This window comes from Chiloscyllium plagiosum, unplaced genomic scaffold (assembly GCF_037043375.1).
Source record: "Chiloscyllium plagiosum isolate Xiang-an unplaced genomic scaffold, Cpla_swu_hap1 HiC_scaffold_46, whole genome shotgun sequence".
In the NCBI taxonomy this organism is placed as follows: Eukaryota; Metazoa; Chordata; class Chondrichthyes; order Orectolobiformes; family Hemiscylliidae; genus Chiloscyllium; species Chiloscyllium plagiosum.
In genome coordinates this window covers 4,869,435-4,888,451 of record NW_028270184.1, presented here as the reverse complement: position 1 = coordinate 4,888,451, position 19,017 = coordinate 4,869,435, and the positions used below count along the sequence as shown (strand labels likewise).

Sequence of the window (19,017 nt, the reverse complement as noted above, 5' to 3'; positions counted from 1 at the left end):
AACTCCCTCAAACCCAGTCTTTGCTTTGTCTGATCGCCCCTGTTGTAGGAAGGCTATTGTTAAACAGGAGAGGGTTCAGAAGAGATTTACCAAGATGTTGACGGGTACGGAGTGTTTGAGTTATAAGGAGAGGCTGGGGACCTTTTTCACTGGAGCGCAGGAGGTTGAGGGGTGACCGTATTGAGGTTTATAAAATAATGAGGGGGGTATAGGTCAGGTGAGTCTTTTCCCTAGGGTGGGGGATTTCAAGACGAGGGGAAATATTTTTAAAGTGAGAGGGGAAGATTTAAAGAAGACGTGAGGGGTGGTTCATGTGTGGAACAAATATAACGTTGAAAAGATATTTGGATAAGTACTCAAGTAAGAAGTGTTTGGAGAGATATGGGGCAAGGCGTAGGCAGAGAGGACTAGTTTTGTTTGGGAATTAGGGTCTGTTTGTGTGCTGTATGTTTCTATAATTCCATAGGAGCTGGTTATAAAAACCACCATGGAAACTAGGGAAGGATTTTTTTTAAAAATCAGAAGGGGACCATTCTGCGCCAGTGTGCCTATGTAGCGACAAGTTCCTACTTCTGGTAGGAACCTTTTGGTTTTTACTAACAGTGTCACGTCTCTCAGAAATGACTCACTTTAATCACAGATCTGTTGCTGTGCAGAGTCAGAAGTAAAAATGATAACCATTTAGTACAACAATCAGAACTTGTATTTGCATAGCACCCTAAATGTAGCAAAACCATCCAAAGGCCCTTCACAGAGCATAATAAAACAAAGTGTGACATCGAGACCCCTCAGAAAATATGAGAAAGAGGTGGGTCGTAAGAGGTATCTGAAACGAGACCCAACAAGGTGGAGAGGTATGGGGAGGAATTCCAGAGCTCAAGGCCCCAGGCAGGAGGTTACAGAGATAAGGAAGAGTGGTAGGGGCTAGCAGAGGTTAATGTAGGGCCTGGAAGAAGTTACAGAGATGAGGAGGGTTTGTAGGATCTGGAAGAGGATATGAGGATAAGGAGGGTCCAGAGGGTGAAGGAGGTTACAAAGAGAGTGGGGACCAGGGGCTGACAGAGGTTGCATAGATAGGGATAGGTGGAGGGGCTGGCAGAGGTCACAGAGATAAGTCTGTAGGGTTGAAGAGCTTTGAAAAATAGGGAGGGCTAATCCCAATGATGGTCACCGTGACAATTGTCATCAATTGTAATTAGACTTCTCTGGTACACTAATGTCCTTTAGGGAAGAAAATCTGTTGTCTTTACCCAGTCTGGCATACCAGCGATCGCAGGCTCAGAATAACGTGTTGAAGTTTTAACTGGCTTATGAAATGGCCCTTGTGAGACATTCTGTTCAAGGGCAATTAGGGATGGGCGATATCCCCTGCCAGCGAATCCTACCTCATTCAATGTATAAATAAAATAAAAAGGCTGAATAAAGATTCGTGCACTTTGTGTCTCTCACTGTGTCTCCCACCTGCACACACACACACCATGGGTGCTGGGGATAAAATAAGCACTACCGCACTTAGGTGGTAGTGTGGGGGTTAAATTTAAACAAAAAATGAAAGTAAAAAAAAAAGAAAAATTAAAAAAAAAATAAACAGGGGATTGCCTGCCCAGGAAAAAAAAGGGAAAAAAAAAATAAAAAGGCTACCTGAAAGAATGCAAAGCAAGGGAGGTGATTGTTTGATTCTTAATGTCTCATGGTGTTGCCATGTATCTGCTACTGTCGTTCTTGACGGTGGAGGTCCGGCTGTCTAAGGAGCCTGGGCGAGTTGCTACAGTGCATCTTGTAAATGGTAGGCACTGCCACAACTGAATAACAGTGGTGGATGGACAGTCGGGCTGCTTTGTCCTGGACGGTGTTGAGATTCTTCAGTGTTGTGGGATCCGTCCTCCTCCAGGCCAGTGCAGAGCATTCCATCACACTGCTGCATACATGATGGACAGGCTTCGGGGAGTCAGTACTCACTGCAGGCTTCCCAGCCTCAGACCTGCTCTTGCAGCCACTGTACTCACATGACTGTTATCTTTTGTAATTTAAATAAAACTCAATTCCACTTCCTCTTAGAGTCTTCTGTTTTAATGGAACCATTCCCAGTCTCTGAGGAGTAGACGAATGACTCTACTTCCCCTAGACCCCAGTGGGATGTGACATGTAAAATACTCTCTCCTGTTTTGACTCCTGCCAGTGAAAATTTGCATCGTATTACTTCTTTCACTGCTCTAAAACATCCGAAAGTGCTTCTTGAAGTGATCACAGCAGCCAATTCATGCGAAGCAAGGTCCCCACAAGCAGCATTTGCAATAATGACTCAGGTCACCTGCTTGTGGTGGTGTTGGTCGATATAAATATTGGTGTCAAGGAACCGGGAGAACTCCTCCGCCACCCATCACCTTCTTTCAACAGCGCCACGGGGTCTTTCACACTCACTTGGTAAAGGAATTCGGTCAGCCTTGGTCTAATATCTCACCTGAACTGAACGACAGCACCTCCGGCAGTGCCTCACCACCGGCATCAGCCTCGGTGCCCCTTCAGTGATCAAAGTGTCCCATGAGAGTGTGGGAGCATCGGGGTGTAGCTGGGGAAATGGCCAAGGTGAACTGTGAGGCCACCCTCAGTCGCACAGCAGTGGGATGTGAACCCTGCAGTGTTCAGGACCAGAATGCTTTATTAAAATAGGAAACCGGGCGTTGCTACCTCGCAACTGAATGCTCATAGTTACATCTGATTTACAGTATAGCAGCAGGCCATTCAGCCCATCACCTCTGTGCCATACTCCTACCAGGACTTCACCCTACTCTCTATTCCTTTCTCCCTCGTGTCGAATCCAACTTGACCCTTAAATGCATCCACACTGTTCCCCTCAACCCCTCTCTGTGGGGACAAGTCTCACATTCTCCTCATTGTCTGCCGGAAGACTTTTCTCCTGAATTCCCCATTCGATTTATTAGGGGCAGTCTCACATTCATGGATCACCCCAGACTGATCTCAACTGTAATTGGAAATATCTTCACTACATCGATCCTGTCCCCTTCCTCATTTTTTTGAAGGTCTCACCCTACGCCAGCCTTCCCTCTTGGAGAGAAAAGAGCCTGGTTTGTTCAGTCTTTCCTGACGGGGTATAACCTCCCAGGTCTGGGATCTTCCCTGACAATTTGATGGAGATGATTGGGAAGGGTCAGGAGTCAAAGGCCGCCGAATGAGAAGTGTTTCGCTGAAGAAGCAAAGGGTGACATGAGAAAGAACGTTTGTCACTCAGCCAGTGGCTCGGGTCTGGGATAAATTGCCTGAGTGTGTCAAGGGTGGTTTTCAGAAGAGAAAATAATCAGAGAGGCTGCAGGGAAAACGTGGGGGGAGCAGGACTGGGTGAGGCGCTCATGAAGAGGGGCTAGCACAGTCAAAGGGGAGCTGAATGGCCTCCTGTGTTACTGTAACCGTTCGCAGTCTTAATTTCAGTACCTCCACAAAGTGGAGTCTAAGCAAGGGACCTTCAGGGAGGCAGTGCGTTCTGAAGGGCTGGGGGACATCTGTTAAATACAATGTGCCACTTGACTTCTTGAAGGGAGACAAAGGGTTAAAGACCCAGTCAGCAGATGTGGGCCAGACTGTGGGGAGAGGGAACACCCAGCTGAGAATTGAATCTTTGCCTGTCAGTGTTGTAGACGAGATTGGGGAAGGGAGGGAGACAGAGTGAGAGAGAGAGAGAGAGAGAGAGAGAACGATGGAGATTTCAAATAAACTGCTTTCCACACAGTGCTGCTCCTACGTACTGGCTCTGCTCTTCTCCCTGTTTGTGGTGGTGCCCCTGGCAGAGAATGGACGAGAATTCAAAGGGAGGTGCCTGCTCTTCAGCCGGGCCTTCTGGAGGGAGGAGAACAGCACTGGCTCACTCATCAATCGCTTCGTGGTGGAGGAGTGGGGGCCTACGGCTGCCTGTCAGTTCTGCACCTTTGTGGGATTCTTCACCCTCATCTTCTGCGCTGTGCAGGCCTGGCGGACCCTGTTCTACCTCTGCAAGGGGCACGATGAGTAAGTCTGAGCCCTCTCCCACTTTGGGTATGGTTCTTGCTCTCCTCCCCCCCCCCCCCCCCATCTCTTCCCCCCACCCCCTTCCCTAGCCCATGCTCCCTCCTTCCCCCCACCGCTACCATCTCTCCTTCCTTCCCCACCTCTTTCCTATTGTCTCTCCCCCTCCCCCTGTCTGTCTCTTGCCCCTCTCTTGTCCTCCTTCACACTCTCTATTCATTCCTCCCCTTCACTCTCTACCTCCCAATCTCTGTTTCACCATCCTTCCTGCCCTCTCTCCTTTCGTGCTCTCTCTCTCTCCCCCTCCTTCCCTCCCACCCTTCCCTCTCTTTCCCTTCTGCTCTCTCACATCCACCATACCCCCCTCCTGTTCTCTCCCTCCACCCTTCCTCACATTTCTCTTACACTTTCTTTCTCTCTCCCTCCTTTCTTCTTTTTGTATCCCTCCTTCCTTCTCTCTCTACCCCTCTTGCCTTCTCTCTATTCTCTGCCCTCGCCCCTCTCTCTGTCTCTCCATCCCTTCTCCTCCTCTCTTTCTCTCTCTCCTCCTTCTCGCTAACCCTCTCCCCTTCTCTCTTTCTCCATCTCTTTCTCCCTCACTCTCTCTCTCCATCCCTCCTCCTCCTCCTCTCTTTCTCTCGCTCTCTGTCCCTCCTCCTCCGTCTGCCACTCCTTCCCTATCTCCATCCTCCCAGATTTTCTTGGGTGTGAGCCCAGTGTGCTGTGATTGCCCCCATACCCAGGGCCTGACAGTGCTCTACCAGCCAGGTGCATCCATCAGGTAAAGGCAAACTCACAGTCAAGTCCGATCCTAGCCACTGCGTTTCCTCATCGGACACTCGCCTTTTCCGGGGAAGGTAGTCAGAGAGGGGAAGGAATGGGGATAGAGTGTGATACCTCCCAACTAGCCCCAGATCAACTAACCCAGTCAGGGCCGGATTGGAGAGGGCATTAGAAGCCCAGTCTCTGTGACCTGACCTCCCACAGTGACATTCGGAATGATTTTATTTCCATTTGTTCTGGAGGTCATTCAGCCCCCTCAGACTTCATTCAGCCAGATTAGACTACCTCTCGGTTAAAACCTCATGTTGCCCTTAACCCAAATCTAACCGGCTCCATCTTTAAAGCTCCGATTGAGCTACCTCTGTGTGCTTCCCAGTCTCGACTGCTTATTTTCATTGGGGGAAGGAGGTGGATGTCGAGATTCAAGATTTCTGCTCCTCCTTGACATGAGGAAGTGCCTCTGGGACTTTACCTCTGAATGGCCTGACTCAGCTTCTTCCCTTCCCTGCCCTCCTTTTGGTCCAGGATCCTAGCTGTCAACAAGAGAAACAGCTTCTCTATCTCTCTCTCTATCTCTGTCTATCTCTTTCTGTTTCTCTGTCTCTCTCTATGTCACTGTCTATCTCTCTCTCTCTATCTATGTCTCCATGTCTCTGTCTCTCTCTCTGTCTCTATCTCTCTGTGTGTCTCTCTCTTTCTATGTTTATCTCTCTATCTCCTTATCTCTCTCTCTATCTATGTCTCCATGTCTGTCTATCTCTCTCTCTCTTTATGTGTGTCTCTCTCTTTCTATGTTTATCTCTCTATCTCTATCTCCTTATCTCTCTCTCTATCCATGTCTCCATGTCTCTGTCTATCTCTCTCTGTATCTCTATCTCTCTCTATGTCTCTATCTCTGTCTGTCTCTCTTTCTATGTATATCTCTCTCTTTCTCTCTCTCTATCTCTCTCTTCCTCTATCCCTCTCTCTCTGTCTCTCTCTATATCTCTCTTTCTCTATCCCTCTATCCTTCTATCCCTCTATCCTTCTATCTCTCTGTCTGTCTGTCTGTCTCTCTCTCTCTCTTTGCCTTCCATTTCAAATCCTTTTCAAGGCCAGGGATGTAGTGATCAGATGGTCACATGAAATAGGATCAGGAGTAAGTTTTGTCACCCAGTAAGATCTGAGTCTGTGTTAAATTCCTCGTTTCCCCAATGACCTGTGATGACCCCCTGCCTAGCACAAATCTATATACCTTGTTTTAAAAAATATTCAGTGCCCCCCACCCCCCACACCACCGGCAGCATCTTCCGAGACAGAGAGTTTCAAAGTAAAACTGTCATCTGAGAGAAAATGGGAAAAAAAAACGTTCTGTCTGTCCTGAAAGGGAGACGGCTAATTTTAATACATTGTCCCTTTATTCTGGACTGACCCAGGTCTTGTCAAGATCGTTCAGAATCTAATGCTCTTCCATGAAGTCACCCCTCACTCCATTGGGAGCAAGCCCAATTGGTCCAATCCATCCTCATAAGACAACCCATTCATTCCAGGTATCGATCCAGTACACCACCTCTGAACTTGATTGCACTAACATCTTGCAATGTCACTGTGCTGGTAATCGGGAGTCCCGGGGGGGGGGGGGGGGGGGGGGCCGAACACAGGTTCAAATCTCATAACGGGCAGACGACAGAATCTTAATTTAATGAATCAAATTTGGAAGTGGAAGCTTGTAATACAGACTGTGAAAATTATCGTCAATTGCTTTTAAAAAAAAAACTCCATCTGGTTCCCTAATGCCCTTTACAGAAAGAAATCTGCTGTCTTCACGGGATCTGACCTACACGTGACTCCAATCCCACTGTAATGTGATTGGCTCTCAATTGCCCATCTGAACGCTCCATGATAGGTGATTAAGAAGGTACATGGGTCACTTGCCCTTATTAGTCGAGAGTGCGGTGCTGGAAAAGCACAGCAGGTCAGGCAGCATCCGAGGAGCAGGGAAAATCGACCTGTCGTGCATAAGCTGTTTTCCTGATGAAGACCGTATGATCAAAACGTCGACTCTCCTGCTCCTCGGATGCTGCCTGACCTGCTGTGCTTTTCCGGCACCACACTCTTCAAGCGAGGAGGCTAAGACGGAACACGCAAAAACAGAAATTGCTGGAGAAACTCAGCAGGTCTGGCAGCATCTGTAGAGAGAGAAACAGGGACGTTTCGACCACAGCGACACTCCCCCTCTCCCCCTCCCCCCCCTCCCCGCAACGCCTTTTCACGGACTTCAAACATTATCTCTGTTTCTTCTTCCAGAGATGCTTCCAGACCTGCTGAGTTTCTCCAGCGATTTCTGTTTCTGTGTGTTTCAGATCTCCAGCATCCACAGTTCCTTGATCTAATTGAGAGGTTGGTTAGAGTGGAGTTGTGAATAACATTTAGTTAGGCCAGGGCAGCAATATTGTGTGCAGTGCTGGTCACCTCACTATCAAAAGGATGCAATTGCACGAGAGAGGGTGCAGAAGCGACAGGTGATCATACCGGACCCAGCCAAATATGCCTGTGTCCCATAGTTGGATAGAATAAAATCTTTCATCCCGAGACTTACAAATTCCTTCATGGGAGTTGGGTATCACAAGCTATCCAGGTATTTGATTCCACATTTATTTCATTGAATTTGTATTCAAATCCATGTCCATGAGAGTATCATCTAGTGCCTCTGAATGACTAGTCCAGTGACATTACCACTACACCAACAAGGCACCTCAGTGACAAAGAGTTATCTAGTCTCGAAGCATTAGCCTGCCATCTCTCCACGGAAGCTGCCTGACTCACTGTGACTCCAGCATTTGTTGTTTTCACCTCAATGACAGCACTGAGGCGTTCCCACGTCAGCAACAGGGAAGATGGGAGACAATCGGTAAAAGGTGACAGGGCTACACAAATTATCCTTAGCTGCGTCGCGCAGTTCCTATCAGATCACCTAGGACTGCCAACTACCTGTCCCATCTTCATTCAAGCCCTGGTGAACATTGACAGGGAGTATGCAACATCCATCAATGCTCTTGATGCCTTTAGGCTGAGCTGGGCGCTGTGGGGATCCAGCGCTTTCAGGCCCCCTCCAGCTCCATTTTCATTGAGTCCCTTCCCTCTCATCTTTGATGGTTTGGATTCCCTGAAAAATGTGTTGCTGGAAAAGCGCAGCAGGTCAGGCAACATCCAAGGAGCAGGAGAATCGACGTTTCGGGCATAAGTGGATTCCCCACAACGGACTTTGCTTGTACATATTCAGTTGGCTACTGGCAGTGGTTACGAGTTTTAAAAGAAGCAGAAAAAAAAAAGAAAATCACGGTGATTTTGGTGGTGGGAAAGTCGTTAGGTTGTGCGTAGAGGAAAAGCGAAAAGTAGAATCATCCAGGGAGGGTGCTTGTGGTAGTGTTCCCACCTCTGAGACAGGATTTCAAGTCCCACCTGCTCCAGAGGTGTGTGTCGTAACATCCCTGATCAGGTTAGAATCATAGAGTCCTACAGCTTGGAGACTGGCCCTTCGGCCCAAACTGGTCCATGCTGACCACAATGTCCATCCACACTAACCCCATCTCCCTGCACTTGGGCCTACATCCTTCTAAACCTTTCCTAGCCGTATGTTGATTAGGAAAATAGCTGGAATTATCTGTGCCAGAGGTCACTACATCAAACCTGAGCTGGTCGCTTTGCCAAACTGTCCACCCCCCACAAACTCTGTGGTCTTGCCCTGCAAAGTGCTGATCCTGGGAGCACAGACGTTCCAGAATAAGAGAGTCCTTGTTTAAGGAGGACTCTCATCTCTCAGAGAGCCAGAGGGAATTCTCCCTCCCCTGAGAGAGCAATAGAGGCTGGGCTATTGAATGTACTCAAGCTTGTGTTAGACAATTATAAAAGGCGTTGGGGGTGAGACCACAGCTGGGGTGTTGCGTCCAGTCTTGATCTCCGCACTTGAGGGGGGATGTGGTGGCAGTTGAGAGGAGGTTCCCAAGGTTGATACCAGAGCTGGCGTACGAGGAGCAGTTGGATAGTTTGCGTTTGTACTCATTGGAGTTCCGAAGAATGAGGGGGAGACCTGACTGACGTGTATAAAATGCGAAAGGGGATTGATAAAGTGGACGTTGTTCCCTCACGTGGGACAGTCTCAAAGAAGAGGTCATGCATGTAGAGGCAGAGGAGGTAGGTTCAAAACCGAGGAGAGGAGCAACTATTTCTCTCAGAGGGTTGTGAATCTGCGAGTCACTGCCCCCCAGGGTGCAGCAGAGGCAGAATCAATCAATAGATTCAGGAAATAGATATGGCAGCAAGGTGGCTCAGTGGTTAGCCCTGCTGCCTCACAGCTCCAGGGACCAGGGTTCGATTCCAGCCTTGGATGACTGTCTATCTGTGTGGAGTTTGCATGTTCTCCCCGTGTCTGCGTGGGTTTCCTCCGGGTGCTCCGGTTTCCTCCCACAATCCAAAGATGTGCAGGTGAGGGTGAATTGGCCATGCTAAGTTGTCCCATGTGTCCTAGGGTGTGTAGGTTAGGTGCATTAGTCAGAGATAAATGTAGGATAATAGGGTGGGGGAATGGGTCTGGCTGGGTTACTCTTCGGAGGGCCAGTGTGGACTTGTTGGGCCGAAGGGCCTGTTTCCACACTGTAGGGATTCTATGTGTTTCTGGTGAAAAGCAGGATAAAGGGCAATGGGGAGCAGGCAGGAGAGTGGAGTTGAGACCAGGGTAAGATCAGCCATGGTCATGTTAAATGGCGGAATGGGCTCAAAGGGCTGAATTGCCTACTCCCCCCACCTCTTAATTCCTACGACAAGAGCTTTGGCCGATGAGGGGCTGGAGGGCTACTGGGGAAGGGGCCAAGGGAACTGAGATCCCAGTCTATTTTGGGTATGATTGAATTGACTGGCGGGGAGCAGGTTTGAGGCATCCTCACATGACGTGCTCCCTCTGGGGTTAAGGGTGGGAGACTGTAGGCAGAGACTGCTTGTTCCCACCCAGGAAGGGTGAGTGTTTGGGGCAGCTGCTTAATGACTGCAGGGATCTCCGCTGCCTGATCTATTGGATTATCATGACTTGCATACAGGCACAGCTGATTAAATCACAGGCTCAGCCGAATTGTCTGCCTGGACATAAATTCTCATTCCAACCAGGAAGTGAGTGGCTTATTAATGAGCCTGTTCCCCTCCCTCCCTCAGAGTCTGGTTTTTTTTTTATTGTTTTGGCTTCTGTCGCATCTCCTTTGGCCTCATCCACCATTTGTTGTCAATACAGGTCGGTACTACCCATAGCACCAGCTCTCTCGATCTCTCCGATACCTGGTGACTGACCCAGTCGTACAGGATAGAATGGACTGTCCCTCGGGAACAATGGGAAGACATTGGATTCGGTCCCTGCTCCAAACCCACTCCCCGCTCCCTGGTAACAGTCTGAGGTTGAATTGTTTGTTCACAACCTCCAGGTCACTATCCAGCCCAAGATCAGCTACCAACCTCATATTCACACCGTCTCCAACCCCTACACCCCCTCTCTATTCCTGTATCCTGCTCCATTCCCTGCACTCCCCCCTATCTCTGGAACCCCTTCCAGCCCCTACACCCCTCCCTATCTCTGTCACCCCCTCCAGCCCCTACACCCCCTCCCTATCTCTGTCACCCCCTCCATATCTCTGTCACCCCCTCCAGCCCCTACACCCCCTCCCTATCTCTGTCACCCCCTCCAGCCCCTACACCCCCTCCCTATCTCTGTAACCCCCTCCAGCCCCTACATCCCCTCCCTATCTCTGTAACCTTCTCCAGCCCCTACATCCCCTCCCTATCTCTGTAATCCCCTCCTGATCTCTGCAACTCCCCTCCAGCCCCTACACCTTCTCCCTATCTCTATAACCCCCTCCAACCCCTACATCCCCTCCCTATCTCTGTAACCTCCTCCAGCCCCTACACCCCCTCCCTATCTCTGTAACCCCCTCCAACCCCTCCCTATCTCTGTAACCTCCTCCAGCCCCTACACCCTCTCCCTATCTCTATAACCCCCTTCAACCCCTACATCCCCTCCCTATCTCTGTAACCTCCTCCAGCCACTACATCCCCTCCCTATCTCTGTAATCCCCTCCTGATCTCTGTAACCCCCCTCCAGCCCCTACACCTTCTCCCTATCTCTATAACCCCCTCCAGCCCATACACCCCCTCCCTATCTCTGTAACCCCCTCCAGCCCCTACACCCCCTCCCTATCTCTGTAACCCCCTCCAGCCCCTACATCCCCTCCCTATCTCTGTAACCTTCTCCAGCCCCTACATCCCCTCCCTATCTCTGTAATCCCCTCCTGATCTCTGCAACTCCCCTCCAGCCCCTACACCTTCTCCCTATCTCTATAACCCCCTCCAACCCCTACATCCCCTCCCTATCTCTGTAACCTCCTCCAGCCCCTACACCCCCTCCCTATCTCTGTAGCCCCCTCCAACCCCTCCCTATCTCTGTAACCTCCTCCAGCCCCTACACCCTCTCCCTATCTCTATAACCCCCTTCAACCCCTACATCCCCTCCCTATCTCTGTAACCTCCTCCAGCCACTACATCCCCTCCCTATCTCTGTAATCCCCTCCTGATCTCTGTAACCCCCCTCCAGCCCCTACACCTTCTCCCTATCTCTATAACCCCCTCCAGCCCATACACCCCCTCCCTATCTCTGTAACCCCCTCCAGCCCCTACACCCCCTCCCTATCTCTGTAACCTCCTCCAGCCCCTACACCCTCTCCCTATCTCTATAACCCCCTTCAACCCCTACACCCCCTCCCTATCTCTGTAACCCCCTCCAGCCCCTACACCCCCTCCCTATCTCTGTAACCCCCTCCGGCCCCTACACCCTCTCCCTATCTCTGTAACCCCCTCCAGCCCCTACACCCCCTCCCTATCTCTGTAACTCCCTCCAGGCCCTACACCCCCTCCCTATATCTGTCACCTCCTCCAGCCCCTACATCCCCTCCCTGCATCTATCGGAGAGTGGTGAGCTCGCCACTTTGGCCTATCGGGGTGGAGGTGTTGGAATTGGTAATGGGTGGGCCCGGTTAGCACCAGACTGGGAGGGGGACCGGGGTCCAGTCTTTGGTCTGCACAGGGGAGAGGGTCTGCTCTGTGTCGGGGAGAGGCTTCACCACGATGGTAATGACAGAGTGCCTGTGCTTTTGTCTGCTCTTTCAGTACGTTCTTCTCCGCCTTCCTGAACCTGGTGCTGAGCTGCTCGGTGTTGTTCCTCACCATCGTCGCCTGTGTGATGATCAGCGTGGGCTTCAACATCTGGTGTGATGTGGTCACTGACCATGGCAACATGCCCATGAGGTGAGTCTGTGATTTGAAATCCAGGTTTACCGTCAAAGTTCCCACACCGCCAATGACCAGCAGCGACTAGCCTCCTCCTCCCCACAGAACAGGAAGAGGCCATTCAGCCCTCGTGTCTGCGCTATGTAAAACAGTCCCATTTCCCAGCAGCCCAGGCTCCATAGCCTTGCAGGCTCCAGCTTTTCGGGGACAGACTCATTTTAAATGAGTCGAGGGGTTCCTTGCCTCCAATACCAGTTGCAGGTACCCACCAGCCTCTGGGTGAAAAAGCTTTTCCCTCATATCCCTTCTTGTCCTTCTGCCGGCCATTGCAAATGGCCTCTCTGCTTGAAGAACAGGTCTCCCCTGTTTGCACCACCCAAGCCCCTCATTATTTCTTGATTAAGCCACCTTTCGGCCTCCTCTGTTCGAAGAAGACAATCCGAACCTATCCAATCTTTCCTCATAGCTTCGGTTTTCAAACCCTGGCAACAGGAGGGGAGACAACGGCCTAGTGATGTCCGAACCGGGCTTGTCAATCTGGGGAGAAAGTGAGCCCTGCAGATGCTGGAGATCAGAGTTGAGAGCGTGGTGCTGGAAAAGCACAGCAGGTCAGGCAGCATCCGAGGAGCAGGAGAGTCGACGTTTTGGGCAAGAGCTCTTCATCAGGAATCCAGGCTCTTGCCCGAAACGTCTATTCTCCTGCTCCTTGAATGCTGACTGACCTGCTGTGTCTTTCCAGCACCGCACTCTTGTCAATCTGGGGACCCCAGGTAATGCTCTGGGATCTCTTTGTAATCTCAGATAACCTCCTTCACTGTCCACTATCCCACCAATTTTGGTGTCATCCTCAAACGGACTAACCATGCTTTCTATATTCTCATCTCAATCATTTATATAAATGACAAACAAAAAATGGACGCAGCACTGATACCTTTGGAAAACTGCTGATCACAGGCCTCTGATCCGGAAAACAACCACTCTCTTGTCGCCCGCTGTTGAGCCAATTTTGTATCCATTTGGCAAGCTCATTCTGAATCCCACAGTAAGCCTTCTTTGGATTGTTTCCAATGCAGTTACATCACAAGGAGATGATCCCCTTGAACCAACTCTACCATTCTCTCCCTCGCGAACACTGTGCAGTCTGTGTGAGCTTGCTGTTCACAAACAGCTGCAACCTTTGCAACATCACGACTGTAAAGAAAAAAATATTTCCTGTCGACTGAAAATCGTTTTGTGTGTGTGTGTGTGTGTGAGAGAGGCATGATGACTCAGTAGTTAGCACTGCTGCCTCGCAGCGTCAGGGACCCAGGTTTGATTCCAGCCTCGGGCGGCTGTCTGTGTGGAGTTTGCACGTTTTCCCTGTGTCGGTGTGGATTTCCTCCGGGTGCTCCGGTTTCTTCCCACAGTCCAGGGATGTGCGGGTTAGGGTGGATTGGCCATGCTAAATTGCCCCATAGTATCCAGGGATGTGCAGGTGAGGGTGGATTGGCCGTGCTAAATTGTCCCATAGTGCCCAGGGATGTGCAGGTTAGGGTGGATTGGCCGTACTAAATTGTCCCATAGTGCCCAGGGATGTGCAGGTTAGGGTGGATTGGCCATGCTAAATTGTCCCATAGTGTCCAGGGATGTGCAGGTGAGGGTGGATTGACAATGGGAAATTGTCCCATAGTGTCCAGGGATGTGCAGGTCAGGGTGGATTGGCCATGCTAAATTGTCCCATAGTGCCCAGGGATGTGTAGGTTAGGGTAGATTGGCCGTGCTAAATTGTCCCATAGTGCCCAGGGATGTGCAGGTCAGGGTGGATTGGCCGTGCTAAATTGTCCCATAGTGCCCAGGGATGTGTAGGTTAGGGTGGATTGGCCATGGGAAATTGTCCCATAGTGTCCAGGGATGTGCAGGTCAGGGTGGATTGGCCATGCTAAATTGTCCCATAGTGCCCAGGGATGTGTAGGTTAGGGTGGATTGGCCATGCTAAATTGTCCCATAGTGCCCAAGGACGTGCAGGTCAGGGTGGATTGGCTGTGGGAAATTGTCCCATAGTGCCCAGGGATGTGCAGGTCAGGGTGGATTGGCTGTGCTAAATTGTCCCATAGTGTCCAGGGATGTGCAGGTCAGGGTGGATTGGCCATGCTAAATTGTCCCATAGTGCCCAGGGATGTGTAGGTTAGGGTGGATTGGCCGTGCTAAATTGTCCCATAGTGCCTAGGGATGTGCAGGTTAGGGTGGATTGGCTGTGCTAAATTGTCCCATAGTGCCCAGGGACGTGCAGGTTAGGGTGGATTGGCCATGCTAAATTGTCCCATAGTGCCCAGGGATGTGCAGGTTAGGGTGGATTGGCCGTGCTAAATTGTCCCATAGTGCCCAGGGATGTGCAGGTTAGGGTGGATTGGTCGTGCTAAATTGTCCCATAGTGCCCAGGGATGTGCAGGTTAGGGTGGATTGGCCGTGCTAAATTGTCCCATAGTGCCCAGGAATGTGCAGGTTAGGGTGGATTGGCCGTGCTAAATTGTCCCATAGTGCCCAGGGATGTGCAGGTTAGGGTGGATTGACCGTGCTAAATTGTCCCATAGTGCCCAGGGATGTGCAGGTTAGGGTGGATTGGCCGTGCTAAATTGTCCCATAGTGCCCAGGGATGTGCAGGTTAGGGTGGATTGACCGTGCTAAATTGTCCCATAGTGCCCAGGGATGTGCAGGTTAGGGTGGATTGGCCGTGCTAAATTGTCCCATAGTGCCCAGGGATGTGCAGGTTAGGGTGGATTGGCCGTGCTAAATTGTCCCATAGTGCCCAGGGATGTGCAGGTTAGGGTGGATTGGCCGTGCTAAATTGTCCCATAGTGCCCAGGGATGTGCAGGTTAGGGTGGATTGGCCGTGCTAAATTGTCCCATAGTGCCCAGGGATGTGCAGGTTAGGTGGGTTATCCACATTAAAACCATTAATGGGGTGACGGGGTGCTGGATGCTGCTCGGAGGGTCGGTGCAGATTCAGTGGGCTGAATGGCCTGTTCCTGCATTGAACAGACTCTTTGAATCACTTTGGTGGGAAAAGGCGGTTGGGGGGGGTTACAGCCTTGAACGGAACAGAGAAATCAGGACAGGTCTTCTCACAGGACAGCAAGGATTCTGGAACATTCTTTCTCAAGAAACAAGGCTGGTGCTTGAGCAAGGTTTCACCAACTGAGGGTGGGAATGGTGCAGCAGCGATGGCCTACAGGGCAGGCTCAGATTCTCAATGCTTCCAGCCACACACCCACCCCCATTGCTCCCAGAATTTAATTTGAGCTCTTCCCCTTTCTCCGCTTGGCAGCTGTGAGGAGATCCAGTCGGTGAACCTGCACCTCGACGTAGACACATCCACCTTTTATGTCCACTTCAGGATTGCACAGGTGAGCGTCACCGAGAGATACCACCAGGGAATGCGCGGCGGTGAGAGGAGGGTTCGGCCTACCCGCCACATACCGCTAGCCCTGTACCCAGATACGGCTCACTGCCGGGTGAAAGAGTGCGGTCAGGTGGACTCAGGTCTAGCGCATGTGGCTCAGAACCAATGATGGGTCAGCACTGAGGAGACTCATTACTGAGGGTGCGCCGCACTGTCGGAGGGTCAGTACTGAGGGAGTGGGCACTGTTGGAGGGTCAGTGCTGAGGGAGCACTGCACTGTCGGAGGGTCAGTGCTGAGGGAGTGGGCACTGTCGGAGGGTCAGCGCTGAGAGAGTGGACACGGTCGGAGGGTCAGCGCTGAGGGAGTGGGCACTGTCGGAGGGTCAGTGCTGAGGGAGTGGGCACTGTCGGAGGGTCAGTGCTGAGGGAGTGGGCACGGTCGGAGGGTCAGTGCTGAGGGAGTGGGCACTGTCGGAGGGTCAGTGCTGAGGGAGCGCCGCACAGTTGGAGGGTCAGTGCTGAGGGAGTGCCGCACTGTCGGAGGGTCAGTGCTGAGGGAGGGTGTCACTGTGGGAGGGTCAGTGCTGAGGGAGGGGGCACTGTCGGAGGGTCAGTGCTGAGGGAGGGGGCACTGTCGAAGGGTCAGTGCTGAGGGAGTGCCGCACTGTCGGAGGGTCAGTGCTGAGGGAGTGCCGCACTGTCAGAGGGTCAGTGCTGAGGGAGGGGGCACTGTCGGAGGGTCAGTCCTGAGGGAGGGGGCACTGTCGGAGGGGCAGTGCTGAGGGAGCGCGCACTGTCGGAGGGTCAGTGCTGAGGGAGCGGGCACTGTCGGAGGGTCACTGCTGAGGGAGTGCCGCACTGTCAGTGTCTGTCAAAGACCAGATGGTGATTATTGGCAGGGCAGGGAGGATCTTTCCACTATTGACATGTGGGAGCTTGCTGTGCGTTTGCGTTTGTGACATTGAAACGTGACGAGAAGTTTATGCGCCGTCCCCGTAATAAGTTGGGGTTCCGGGAATTGCGAGTCTTACCCAGGCGGGACAGAAGAGGTGCCCTCTCCTTGAATCTGTGGTTGAATTCTCTGCCTGACTTTTGTCTGTAGTTCGGCCTGTGGAGTATTTGGACCATTTGGGTGCTGCTGGGCGTGCTTGCCTTCCTGAAGGTTTACCGAAATTACAAACGCAAAGAGCTGGCTCGCTGCCTGTCCCGGGAAAAGGAGCTCCTGCTTGACCGTTCGCTGCACAGCCGGCCCTTGTCCGAGGAGCAGGCCGACCTCCCCAGCGTCTTCATCTGAGGTGACCGCTCCCCCGTGGGTCAATACCGGGCACAGATGCAAACTCTGCAGACCAATGCACCCCTAGGCGAGCCTGGAGCCTCGGGCCTATATAAATAGCCTTTAGTGGGAATAGACAAGTCAGTGACCCCTGCCCTGTTCAGGCACGAGGGGTCTGGGAGTTAACCACTCAGATATTTTTGTTTGGAGTTTGCTTCGTGGGCCGCTCCAGAATTCTGCCTTGCCTGGCCCCTACACTGTATCAGCTTGTCATCAGCAGTTTGGTTTCATCACCTTCCGATTTTATTACCCCCATCCCACGGCCTCTCTGTGCTCCCACCGCCCGTGAGGTCAGGTCAGTGATTGTGAAGTTCGACCGTGAACGGCGTCACGGTTTCTGACCCCCCCCCCCACTTTCTCTGGTAGAAAGTGAGGACTGCAGACGCTGGAGATCAGAGTCGAAAGAGCGGTGCTGGAAAAGCACAGCAGGTCAGGCAGCATCAGAGGAGCTGGAGAGTCGACGTTTCGGGCATGAGCCCATCTTCGTTTCTCCTGCTCCTCGGCTGCTGCCCGACCTGCTGCGCTTTTCCAGCACTACAACCCCCCCTCCCCCCCCCTCAGTCTGGGTTTGGCAGGGGGAGGTGTTGGCTTTGTCATCTTAAATCCCCAGGGCCAGGACAACTTGTAGCTCCACCACTTCTCCCTTTCCCACACCAATGCCCCTCAGGGCCTGATGGGGTGAAGGGAGGAACGGGAGGGAGGGGGCAATCGTGGGGCAGGAGGCAGTCCAAGGGTGTGCCCAATCCAGTGAACCCCACCCCAGGACAGACCTGCGCCTGGGCTGTGGAACAGGGTTCGCAGTCAAGCGATTGATGCCATAGCTGAACCGCCCCAGGCTGGGTCCCTGGAACCTTTGGCCTGGGAAGGGAGGGGCGGTAGTTTGTGGTTCGGACAGGGACAGATATCCTGCTTTCAACCTCTGATTGGATTCGGAGCTTATTTAGGAAAACAACGAGGGTGTGTGGGAATAAAATTCAGGAGAGATGCAAAACTAACTCCCTGTAGCAGGCTCATGGATAAAAGTCCAGCTCTATCCTGTGTGTTATTCACTTGAGTTTTTTTAAGTTATTTTCATTGTAAACAGTATTCCAGTATTTGTTCATCAATCTATTACCGATCTGTTTGTATTTATTAAGCAACAATAAATATGAGACTGTGTTCTGTGGTTATTTCTTCAACTTTTCTACATTATTACACCTTCAAAGTCTCTCCTGTGGTTCTGAGAAGCCCATCTCTATCTATTTTTCGATCTCACTTTCCAATCTTTCTCTGTACTCACTCCTCACCCTCCATCCCTTCTCCCTCTTTCTGTCTTCCCTTTTTTTGTCTCAGTGCCTCCCCTCTCTCTCTCTGTTCCTCTTTCTCTCACTGTTTCTATTTCTCTTTGCCTCTCTGTCTCCCTCCCTCAACCCTGGCCTCAACCCTTCTCTCTTTCTACCCCTCTCTTTCTGCTTCTCACTTCTCTCTGCCTCTCTCCCTTTCTCCCGCTGCCCCCCTCTCTCTCTCTGTACCCCTCCCTCTCTTTCTCCCTATTTCTCTGTCCTTGTCCCTCCCTCTCTTTCTCCCACTGTCTCTCTCTCCCTATCCCTCTCTGTCCTTCTCTCCCTGCCCCTCTCTTCATAACCCTCCCTCTCTCTGTGTCCTCTCTCTCCCTGTCTCTCTCTCTGTCTTGATCCCTTCCTTTTTCTCCCTCTGTCTCTCTCTCTCCCTTTTTCTCCCTCTATCCCTCTCTCACTGTCCTCTTTCTCTTTGCCCTCTCCTTCTCTCTCTTTCTCCCTCTCTGCCCTCTCTTTCTCTCTGCCCTCTTTATTCAGCCTCCTTCCCTCCCCCACCCCACCTCTCTCTGTCTCGGTGACCTTCCAGGCCCCAGGGGACTGAAGAGAAAACCCAAACTCAGGCAGTGGCTGGGAGTCCATCTGGGGGTTTCCTTGACAACTGAGGCCCAGGAGAGCCAGGCCTCATCTGTTAAAGTGTGAGGGCCCGAGGTGGGGGCTGGGTCGTAGAGCATTCGGGAAAACCGTGTGGAATTTAATGAAGGACCCCTTTGACTGACAAGCTGTCAGAGGTCAACCTGCCTGAGCAGCTGTTTATCGGGGACGGAGTAGCAATTAACATCCCTGCTCTCCTTTCCAGGGAGACTTCCTTGGGGAATGGGTCAGACGGGTGTTCTTGCCAGCTCTCCCATTACCGATCTCTCGGCAGG

General features: G+C 51.7%; 1 protein-coding gene across 1 annotated transcript; it reads left to right on the top strand.

The window, feature by feature from the left end:
* The first annotated feature begins 3,593 nt into the window (after positions 1-3,593).
* Positions 3,594-17,972, top strand: LOC122543827 (transmembrane protein 179-like). The gene is made up of 4 exons (XM_043682630.2): positions 3,594-4,020; positions 11,983-12,120; positions 15,407-15,485; positions 16,584-17,972. The coding sequence occupies exons 1-4, from the start codon at positions 3,713-3,715 to the stop codon at positions 16,773-16,775; spliced, it is 717 nt and encodes a 238-aa protein (XP_043538565.1). The 5' UTR covers positions 3,594-3,712; the 3' UTR covers positions 16,776-17,972.
* The last annotated feature ends 1,045 nt before the right edge of the window (positions 17,973-19,017 follow it).

Excerpts from the sequence above, each read along its gene's own strand:
- LOC122543827 (XM_043682630.2), top strand. The coding sequence starts at position 3,713 with ATGGAGATTTCAAATAAACTGCTTTCCACACAGTGCTGCTCCTACGTA. Across the intron at positions 12,121-15,406 it reads CATGGCAACATGCCCATGAG|CTGTGAGGAGATCCAGTCGG; the intron begins GTGAGTCTGTGA and ends TCCGCTTGGCAG. Across the intron at positions 15,486-16,583 it reads TCCACTTCAGGATTGCACAG|TTCGGCCTGTGGAGTATTTG; the intron begins GTGAGCGTCACC and ends TTTTGTCTGTAG.